The sequence below is a fragment of the Trifolium pratense genome, linkage group LG6 (assembly GCF_020283565.1).
Source record: "Trifolium pratense cultivar HEN17-A07 linkage group LG6, ARS_RC_1.1, whole genome shotgun sequence".
In the NCBI taxonomy this organism is placed as follows: Eukaryota; Viridiplantae; Streptophyta; class Magnoliopsida; order Fabales; family Fabaceae; genus Trifolium; species Trifolium pratense.
Window position 1 is genome coordinate 24,881,761 of NC_060064.1, and position 12,071 is coordinate 24,893,831.

At 28.5% G+C, this 12,071-nt stretch overlaps 1 protein-coding gene across 1 annotated transcript; it reads left to right on the top strand.

The window, feature by feature from the left end:
* The first annotated feature begins 1,116 nt into the window (after positions 1 to 1,116).
* Positions 1,117 to 4,725, top strand: LOC123892618 (GDSL esterase/lipase CPRD49-like). Its single transcript, XM_045942458.1, has 6 exons — positions 1,117 to 1,341; positions 2,038 to 2,115; positions 2,861 to 3,001; positions 3,248 to 3,324; positions 3,468 to 3,611; positions 4,276 to 4,725. Exons 1-6 carry the CDS (start codon positions 1,231 to 1,233, stop codon positions 4,487 to 4,489), a joined length of 765 nt encoding a protein of 254 aa, XP_045798414.1. The 5' UTR covers positions 1,117 to 1,230; the 3' UTR covers positions 4,490 to 4,725.
* Positions 4,726 to 12,071: the final 7,346 nt, after the last annotated feature.

Genomic DNA, 12,071 nt, shown 5'->3' on the forward strand with positions numbered 1-12,071 from the left:
TTTGTGTAAAAAATTATGCATTTAATTTATTAATTTGACAAATTTGTAACTTATATTTTCAAGATAAGTAATTTTCCTAGAATTTTTTTAAAGAATATTTAAGAACATTTATTAATATAATTTTTCTAAAATTCTTTAAATAATGCAATGTGTACCGTTCTTTTAATTACGTAATACTACCGTGATTTCGTAGTCAACGAATTATATGACAACCCCCTCTCCAATTCCAGCTCATTTTGGATGATGATATGGCCAAGAGTTTTTATCATAAAATAATTAGCATTTTTTTCATTTCCATTTGAATATTAACGGTATATCTATTAATAATTAAGCTCATACAGTAGATTCTACCTATAATCTATCGATTGTTGATCCAGTGATGATTGATGTTAGAATTAATAGGGAGGACCACGATTCAATCTTCCACGATTGTGATCGAAAGAGAGTTGTAACCACTTTATATCATAATTGACCCCGAATTAAATTAAGCGATTTAATTAGTTGGATACTTGTGGTGAAAAAAAAAAATTGATCCAACAAATGTAGCCTAAAATAATGACTAATTACCAATCGTTAGTTGACTCGGTGAGATTGACGCTGAACTTGGTAGGGAGGACCGCAGTTCGACCCCCCGCAACTGCGATCGGGAGGGACTAGAACCACTTGATGCCAGAACTGATACCCGAACCAGATTCAACTGGTGGTGAAAACCAAAAAATAATGACTAATTATATAAAAAATACTATTAGCACAATTATTGCATGTGAACAAGTTTTTTTTTTTTTTTTTTTTTGTGGTCTTGAACAAGAATTGTTTTTAATGTATTAAAATAAAAATATTAAGTATTTGTTATTTACACGATAGATCAATTTTAATTGGTTGAATGAGCCCATTTAATCATGGATTAAGTTTTTTTTTTTTTTTTTTTTTGATAAATCATGGATTAAGTTGAAATGGCAAATTTTGGCAATATTATATGCTATGATTGCCAGCTACGTAGCTATTCATATAACGTGGCAAGGACTGTAAACTTGCCCGAGAGAGAGAGAGAGACACAAAAAATAAAATAAAATAATAAAATAATAAAATCGACTTCTATAAATTGTGATTCCAATGACCAATGATAGTGCAACCACAACCTTGTGTATAGGAAGGAAGAGTATATAGATATTGTTTGAGTGAAGGGGAGCCAAATAAGTTAACAACATATATAGCACAAATTAAGAGATTATGGCAGGCCCAATGAGACCACAAATTGTGCTATTTGGCTCTTCCATAATTCAAATGAGTTTTGATAATGGTGGTTGGGGTGCTATTCTAGCTAATTTGTATGCTAGAAAGGTCATTTTCTTGCTACTCCATGGTTATTTTTTTCATTTATCTTTTTATGGTACATTTACATATACTTTCATTCTCTCCAAATATATTTGTAACCAAAAAAAAATTCTCTCCAAATATATATATATTTTCATCTTATTCTCCATTATAGACCCCAGCTCCCTCCAGTTTTATTATAAACAAAAATGTATATACATATTTACCCCAAAATACATATATTTTTTTGTGTTTAAGATAGAGGGAATATTTATTAAGCAAATTGATAAAGCAGTGAAAATATTTATTTAAGCAATAAGAACAATATATTTACACCCGTTAGCACGACTCACTTGATAAAAACATTATACGTAATATACAGGGACACTCCCACTTATTTACCTTAAAAACGTAAAATTTACTAAGCATTCGAACTCGGATCATCTGCAACTATTATACCAAAACATGCATGTTATATTATATTAGTAGCAATAATATATCAACTTAAGATTTATTTTTTTCAAGAAAAAAACTTTAGATGTAATCTATAGTTATGTGATTTTAAACATGAGAATCTGAGGACTCTTTTTACTTGAAATGAATTTTTGGGTTTACAAATGCTCAGTAAAAAAAATTTACAATTGCATATTATGTTGTTGTAATGTAACTATTGAGAGTGAAAATAAATTTATGTTTAATATTGACATGGTGATATATATATAGGCTGATATAGTGTTGAGGGGATACTCTGGTTGGAATTCAAGACGTGCTTTGGAGGTTCTTGATGAAGTTTTTCCCAAGGTATCTAATATATTCCATTGGTATCTATCTGAATATTCCAATTATTGAATATCCTATATGTTGTTATCCACTTGAATATTTAATTAATTTCTTCTATCATAAATATTTTTTTAAAAATATATTATTTTATTGAGCAATGTCCCCATTGGAGTCAACTAATTGAAATGGTCTAAGTGTCTTGGAAAATATTAATTTATTAGTTTGAGTAATCATGGACATGATTTAACTGAATTACTATCTTACAAAGGAAAATTGGACATTTTTTAATATGTTTGGTTGTTAAGATTTTGACCTAGTTTTACACAATGTGATTAGTGATTATTTCTCTAATTTATGGTCAATCGGAAATGTGTAATTACTTGTGTTTATTTTATTATTTTGGTTAAATTATTTAGAAGTGTTTACACAATTAATGTAAATTATAATTAATTACCTGTAACTTTTTTTATCAAGTAGTCTAGTGGCTAAAATTCAAACCTTATTAAGGTGAATAACTGACGTGTTCTCCAACTCTTGCATATAAAATATGATACTCCTACCAACCGAGTTAAACTCACGTAAACATCATATATGTGACTTTGAAAGTAGTTAATTATACTTAAATTGCACTTTTAATAATCTAACAATTTTAAATGATAGTGTAAAAAATATTTGCACCCATAATGTATATGTATATTAATATTCTTACTTTGGTTCATGCTAAGATTCTTTTGCTTTGTTTGTTCTGTTTTTTTAATCAACTTAGGATGCTCATGTGCAACCATCATTGGTAATTATCTACTTTGGTGGGAATGATTCAATTCACCCTCACCCATCTGGTCTTGGTCCTCATGTCCCCCTTGAAGAATATGTTGAAAATATGAGAAAGATTGCTAACTATCTAAAGGTAGTAATTAATGATTTTTTCCCTATTTCTTGGACAATTTTTATTTATTTATCATTATTATTATCTCAAAAAAATATTCAGCATTCTTTTTTGCCGGAGATCGATTAAACCATGGATGTGCCTGGATTCAAACATCGGTTCTATATTTTACATATTTGTCCCTATCAATAGAGCTATGCTCACAGAGACTTATTTACTGTATAATTTATTAGTGCAGAGTTTGACACAAATAATAATGCTTTTCAGAGTCTTTCGGATCATATTCGCCTTATATTTCTCGCCTCTCCTCCTATCAGTGAAGTACAAATCAGGAAAAAACTCAGGTTCATGCAATTTCTGTTTGAATAATTTTTTAAACAATAATATACATGATTTTAATTCATACATTTATATATAATAGTAGTAGGATATTGCAAAAGTTATATATAAATTATGATGAACTTAATGGTGTGATTGAATATTCCAGTGCAACACAATCTGGAAGAACAAATGAACATTGTGGAATATATGCAAAGGCATTGGTGGAGCTATGTGATGAAATGAATTTAAAAGTCATTAATCTATGGTCTGCAATTCAGCAAAGGGATGACTGGTTAGATGTCAGCTTTACGTGAGTATAAATATTCCTTATAACTTTTGTTAAAAAAAACAGGAACATTCCTTAACATTTCCAAAACATCCCTTTTAGTTTCTCTATCAATTTTTTCCAGTCACTATTTCAAATAAAAATCCATTTTAAAGTAATTAAATAACCGATATATCTGGTCAAAATATATAGTACTAATTTTATTCAATGAATTATTTATAATAGCGACTGACAAGAATGTTATTACTATGATATATGACTAATTTTTCACATAGACTTCCAACTCACATCCAAGTGGCATTATTATTCCCATGTGACAATGTTATGTGTTACTATCAACATTAAATAAATGAAGATTGACTACAATGATTAAAAGGAATTATTTTACCGATCGTTAATTTGTTCAGTGATGATTGAGAAGGAGCTGAAATTATTTGATGTTAGAACTGACTCACGAACTATATTAGACAGTCTAGTTGATCGGTTACTGGTGGTGAAAAAAATTATTTTGCTAAACTACACACAAAGAAAAAATAGTGTGATGTTTCTTGATGATTTTTTTTTTTTTTATGAATAAACAAATAATAGTATATTAGTTGTTATGTGTTACTATTTTCTTTCACTATTATAAAAATGTTAATATTTTACGTTTATTTTTTTAATGCGATTATTATTATTTTTTTATTAGGGATGGAGTTCATTTATCAGCTGAAGGAAGTAAGGTAGTTTTGAAGGAAATATTAAAAATCCTTAGGGAAGCAGATTGGAAGCCAAATTTGCATTGGATGGCACTACCAACTGAATATGCTGAAGATTCACCATATTACCCTCCAAGTCCAGATGGAACCACCACCATAAATGTGTCCTACAGTATCCCTAGGAGACATTTGCAATGGGATTAATCTATAAAAAGCATTTGTGTGGTGTGGTTTGAGTATAAAAAAATGAAGCAATAATTGAAAAGAAAAAAGAAAAAAAAACACTTTGGTTATTGTTATTTTTATATGCAATTTATTTTGCAAAGATTGAAAGAAATTCAATTGTGTGGAGCTCTTGAAAAAAGTCAGTCACAGAAAGGGAAAGGTTATATATTTCATATTTTATTTAAATAATAAAGGGAAGAGTTTTTTTTTCTTCATGTTGTGAAAGTCCCTACTCTTTCCTTTGATAAGGAACGGTTTGATTATTATGTATTTATCATTTGTTGGAATTTTTTATGTAATTTATATACGCTCAATGTATATATTAATTCATATCAATTTAAATTTACATGTCACTTCTCCTATTTTTTTAGTAGATAAACAAAAATAATAAAAAATCGAAATTTAGCACATAAAATAGAGGGATTGGGTCCAATCATTGTCCGGCAATTCTCCCCATATCTATAAACCTTTTGTATTTTCAACAACTACAAATACAATAAATTCTAATTAATTTCATATCTAGTTAGACATTCAACAAAAAAAAAAAAGTTTTTCCCATAAAAAATGCTAATAAGTTTTTCCCGAAAAATATGTCCGTAAATTTAGTTCATTTGGAGTTCGAACCTCAAACATTCCATTAATTTACTTTAAGAGTAAAAAATTTAGTCACTAAAATATAGTACTTGACTAAAAAACAAAGTTATCACGAAAAATTGGTAAAGAAACTTAAGTCAAATATACGTTTTAACTAAGCTATTAAGTTTGATCTAGTGGTGAAAATTTTTGATAATTTGTTATAGGTTGTAGATTTGATTATCAGTTCCATTATAAACAAAAAAAAAACATACGATTTAATTGATGAAAGTATTACAATTTATTTATTCTAGATAAGCACTTATATTTTGTGGTGGTAAGCACTTTGCTTCCACCTTTTGGTTAAAAAAAAAAAGAAGATAAGCACTAATGTGAGTCAAAAAAAAAAAAAAAAAAGATAAGCACGGATGTATCGATAGATAGCACAAAGAAGTACTCAACTCATTGCAAAGATTGAGAAAAATCACCTTATACCTAAAATTGACTGATGAAGACATGCATGCTAATTGCTAAGTTATCCCAAATGGTTGTCTACACATGTATGGTCTAAGTTATGTGTGTGTGTATATATATATATATATATATATCATTAATCATAGAATACTATAACATATATCATTAATTGGAAATCATTTGATATGTTAAAGAGATAGATCAAAATTAACTCATTTTTTGAATATTCGTAAGACGTTAATTTTGATGTATCTCATTGACGTATCAAACGATTTCCGATTAATGTTATATTTTATCTATGTGATCTATGTTATGATATCTTTCAATCCAACGGTCGATTTTGTAATACGATTTTCCGATAAAAAATTATAAGAGGTGTCATATAAAAAGTTTGACACCTTAGTGTCATTTGATCATATATATATATATATATATATATATATATATATATATATATATATATATATATATATATATATATATATATATACTACCATTGGTGAAGGTATCTTTTAGCAATGAACACCTTTTTAAATAGGGTATAATAATTCAAGCTTCTAGTATTATTTGCTCAATATAACATGTAAAAAACATATGATCATGGAGATCACACATATGTTTTTTTTTTCTAATAGAGAAGTGCTATACATGACGATAAGAAATGACTCGTAAAAATCATGAGCATACTTTATCAGAACTTGAACATTAAACTTTCAGACACTTTAACTTTTAGCTCAATCAATTGAACTATTCATCTCACCTCTATTTTATAATTATGTAACATTTCCTTAATCTAACATGGTAAATTTGACATGTGATTGTAAAGGTGACAAGTTAATATGACCTGTGAGATGACCAATGACCATGAAAATAATAATGTATCCAAATATGTAGGGCTTGTAATGTGACATATGTAAGATGACGGTGAATTAAAAAATGTTCAATTATTATCCATTCCGTTAATAATACAAATAAAAAATACCAATTATTCTTGACCAAAAAAAAAATACCAATTGATCTCCACCCCATCCAAGTGATAAGGTCTTGCACATATCTTTGGCATCATCATGATTCATGTGCTCTATAGTGCTCCATCAGCTGTGGGGTTGGAGATTCTCACTGATACAGATTCTTTGTTTTATTTATTTATTTGGTGGGTCATACGAGAGAAACAGATTCTATGTACTCCATCAATGAAATTAGCCGACCCTAATAATTTTAAATAGACATGTTTATAGAGTTAGTTTAATTGTTGTGTAATGTTGATATAAAGATTTTTTATATATATATTTAATGATGTCATATGGATTTTTAAACATAATACATAATGTGTTCGTATATTATTAGATGTATGTGTAAAATAATTTTACACTCACAGTGCATATAAATTAAATTCACATGTTTATATGCTAATGATATGTTAAAAATTTAAATAAAGCAAAATGCATTTTACTTAATTTTTAATGTACAATTTTTTTTATAATTTAATGTACAAATTTTAAGAGAATATTTTTTAAGTCAATTTTTTGTCTTAATTAAAATTTATACATTTTTTATTAAAAATTAAGTAAAATACATATTTCCTTAAGTTATAAAAAAAAGTGTATATTAAAAATTTGTTGTTTTCATTCTTTGAAAAAATTGTGGTTTTGAATAATTTTTAAGTCAAAATCACCCTTTTGCATTTCTCCTTTCTTTTAAATTATACACAGAGATCAATTTTTTTTCGTATTTTTTTTGGTCATTTTACTGTCTTTTTGTGAGGTTGTTTTGTTTGTTTTCATGATATGTGATTATCTATTTTTTTTTCACCTCATTCATATATTCACTTTAGCGTTAGAGTGTTAACATTATTACAAGTACATTTTTCTCCAAATACCAAGAAATCAGACCAATCATCATACACAAAAAGGAAGGGGGAGAGTAATATCAACATTGTTATGACGAATTTATTCTCACAATCACAACACATTCCTTTCTGAGCGCACTCAGTTCATGAAAATTTGTCCACAAATTTGTACCCATCAATCATTTTCGTCGTTAGTTTTTTCAAAATTACTAAAACATCCTTCAATTTGCATAATTTATATCAAATAAGTCCCTCTATTAACTTGGGCCGTTAGGAGTGTATTATCCCATATTTTAGTCAAGCTAAAATATGCGTTAAAACTCCTGTTTAAAGTTGCGTTGACTACATTCAAAGATACATTGACTTTAACTTTCATAAGATGAGAAGTAAATGTCTTCAAGAACAAGAGAACTCTTATTTAAATTCTAGTTATGAAGGTTAATGGTAATGTGTTTAAGAATAAGAGAATTTTAAAGGAAATTATTTATAAGTATGAATCTTAAATCATACTCCAAGTCAAAAGGCAAAAGAGAAGAAATAACTTAGTTTCTTTTCTTATATATTTACTATAATTCTGCCTTTCGATTACTCTTTCTTTCGATCATGTCAATTAACAGATCGAAATAGTATTTGTTGTGGACTTAGAATATTTTTCTTATTTCAGTTTCAAATTCAGTTTGATTTCGATGGATGCAACGTTCCAAGTGACAGTGTATTTCAAATGTAAAGGGATACGTGGCAGAAGATTAGTATAGAAACGTTAGGTAGCAGTTATCATTCTTGTAACTATAAATACTAGTTTTTAAGTCGAAATCTTGGTCCCAATTCGCATACAGAAATCCTTGCAAACTCAAAGTACCCAAACGATTGTGAGAAACGAGTACAAAGGGAAAATGTATGAATCTGTGAACCATTTTCAATTCTTGTAATCATTTACAATTCAGTGCAAAGTTAAATTCCTGCAAAGTCTTTACTTTTAAACTTACTTTTCTGCATTTAAATGGTTCTCTCATTTGAGTGAACTTTCTTTCATTTACATTCAAACCTTGCAATTTACATTTTCTTTGCAACTTTTACTTTTCAAAAACCTTTTATCATTATTTGCATTTAAACCTTTTTGCATTTAATATTTTTTAGCATAATAAATGTTTATTTCAATGATGAACATTCAAAACTCTTTTGAATTCAATACACAAAACTTGTCTCGAGATTTACTAGTTGATTTCTCAAGTAATTAATTTAAAGTAGCGCTTATTTACCAAAAATCAGTGTAAACAGAATGCTGACGTGTGGAGTTAACTGGTGACACATCCTTCTACGTTTGTAGGGACTAATTTGATTGATTTTAAAATGACAGTAAAAAATGTGTTATTGTTCATGACCGTTGAATCATGCAACAACTCTATCGTTTTATTCCCTAATATAAACCCAAACTTCTAATCCCATTAACAAATTGAAATCCATAATTTCTATTCCTCCAAGTTTATTCAAACTCAAATAGAGATGATGTGTGGTGTCTATCTGCATAATTATAGCAGAGAAAGAACTCAAACACGAAAATCTTCAATCTCCATATTTAATGTTGACCGCACAATAGGAACTATTGAATGTTAGGAAATGAGTTGAGAGTGATGAAGTATTTGATAGACATAATTTTTTGTTTGAATTATTCAACCAACTAATTTATTTGAGTGGCATGGATTGATATGATTAGAATAGACAAATGTCACATGGAAATCAATTTGGAACCTAGTTTATTAAAGAATGCATCACAAATCTTGGAAAAATAGAAGCATGTGCGTAAAATTGTTTTAGCTTATTAAAGAATGCATCACAAATCTTGATTTTATACTCATCTTACATCATCAAATTATGGGAATAACAGATAAAGTGGTTGGGATAAGTTGTATACAAATCTGACGATTTATTGTGTAAGACATGCTATTGAGATTCCTAATTTTGATGATACTCATTTTGCAATAAGATATGGACGCTCTCGTCTTGAAGAGAATCAAGTCACATTAGAACATTACTTTAAAGTTGAACTGTTTTTTGCTATTATTGATCAACAATTACAAGAGTTGAATAGTAGATTTAGTAAGCAATCAATGAATTTGTTAACTCTAAGGGTAGTTATAAAGCTTTTAAAATTGATATTGTTTGCACTCTAGTTGAAAGATATTATTAGGCATGGCAATGGGGCGGGGCGGGGATGAGTTTTGCCTTCCCCAAACCCAAACCCATAAAGTTCGGGTTTCCCCAAACTCATCCCAAATTCGAGCGTGGATAAAAATGATAACCCCAAACCCATACCCAACGGGGATCGGGTATCCTCATCGGGTTTCGGGTATCCCCATTACGTCTCTTTCCACGTGAATTTATATTATATTTTAATATTTTTTTATTAAAAAAAAAAATTAAATGTCCAAAATTATTTTCTCTCAATAATATTTTTTTTAAATAAAGAAAAAAAAATAGAAAAAATAGATTGTTTAATACTCAAATTAAAATAAAAAAATAAATATATGAACGTAATTTACGAGATTGTTTAAGTGTTTCTAATTTAAAAGAGGTGAAATCTAATTTTTAGTATAAGCGGGGCGGGTTCGGGGACGGGTTCGGGGTGGGTATCAATGTACTCATTACCCTCCCCAAACCCATCTTTTGAAATCGGGGAAAACCCAAACCCGAACCCAAACCCAGTCAACTCGGGTTTTACCCGTCAAAACGGGTATGGTTTGGGTGGGTACCCGCGGGTATGGATTTTATTGCCATGCCTAGATATTATCCTTTGGATTTCAAAGAGCAAGATAAGATCACTTTGCCATTTAAGCTTCGACAATTTCATCTTGATGTACGTCAATCAACAGATTTGAAGAATTTATCAACTATTCAAAAATTATGTTCGTGTTTGGTTGCAACTAACATGGATAAAATTTACTTCTTTATTATTAGACTGCTCCATCTTATCATGACTCTTCCAGTTTCTACTGTCACAATTGAGAGGTCCTTTTCGGCAATGAAAATCATCAAGACTAAATTGCGAAACAAGATGAAAGGTCGATTTCTAGCAGATAGCATGACTGTTTACATATTGAAAGGGAAATTATTTCAAATATTAGTTCAGATTCAATTATTAATGATTTCAAACAGCTCGATACATGTAGAGTGTTATTTTAAGGTATGTAATTTAATTTTCTACTAATAAACTTTGTGCTTATAATGACTTAAACTTTTGTATGCAATATAGTTTTGGTATTTAATTTAAATATTATAGTTTATTTTAGTGGTCCTCCTTTATTTTATTTCATGGTTCCATCTCTTGCTACAAATGTCATATTTAGCCCCACAAATTTGCATGGGCTTATTGTCCGGTGACGGTTGCTAATTCATGTTATGTTATTTTTGTAGTGTTTTAAATTAATTGGATTTTATTTTTTAGTTGGAATAAAACTCATATGTGATTTTCTACCAAAATAAAAAAAACTCATATGTGATTTTCTAACTACATAAATGTTTGACTTGGTCAACAATAAGGGTCGGTTATTTATAAAAATAGGTTAAAATTAGGGGGTCAAAATTATTATTATAAAAGTTATGGCACAAAAATTGCAAGTTTGTGAATGTTATGGGATAAAAATTCATTTTAGCCAAGGAAAAATGAGGATAAATATTTTTTTCGTCCTTATTAAATTAGAAAATTTTAGTTTTCGTCCTTATATAAAAAATCACATGTTTTCACTTTTCATCCTCAACAATTTTTCTGTTTTGTTTTTAGTCTATAATATCTAATTTATTAATTTTTTTAATGTCAAAGTTTATAACCCCTGTCATGCTTGAGATATGTTTATATTATATCCCAACGGAGTTGTTCCTCATGCAACTCAATTTAGTATCTCTTATTTGTTTGGAAAGGAGTTCGGCTTGATTTATAATCTTATTTGAATTGTGTGTCGCTGGTCCATTTGAAAAGCGCGTAATAATCACTTATTCAAAAACAAGACTTTCTATTGCGACCCTGGTTGGTAAGATTAAAGTTTTCTCTTGATGGTGATTGAAAGCTAGGAAAAAGGATGGCCGTTTGATCTTATCCATTGAAAGGTAAGTCCTTTACCATGTTTAAGTGCTAATATTTAGGAGTTTTTTTTAGGATGTCACCCACATTTTTTCTTGTATTTGACACTTCTAACCCATCTTGTGCATTTAATATAATTTTCTTTAGCCTCTTTAAAAAAAAAACTCTATTATGTTAAAAAAAAAAATCAAAATGATGTTAAAATTTTGTCCATTTAATATTAAAATAGATAAACCAACCCATGCCAACCTATGCCACTTTACTTTTTTTAGAAAATGCTAACTAGGGTCCCAAATTAGGGGCAGATTCAGACTTAAAATACAAGTGTGGCTAAAATCTTAAAGAAATAATAAAATATATTATAAAATTATATAATATTGTTAAAAAAATCTGTTTATAAAATTCTGTTTGTTTATAAAATCTGTTTTGGTCCCTATAAATATCTTGAATTCCATTTTTAGTCCTTATAAAAAATTTCAGCAACTTTTAGCTCTCAAATATTTTTTATCGCAACTTTGGTCCATATTTTGAAATCAACTCATGTGTACTTTCATATTTTTCAATGATTTTTATATTCATGTTTATAATAT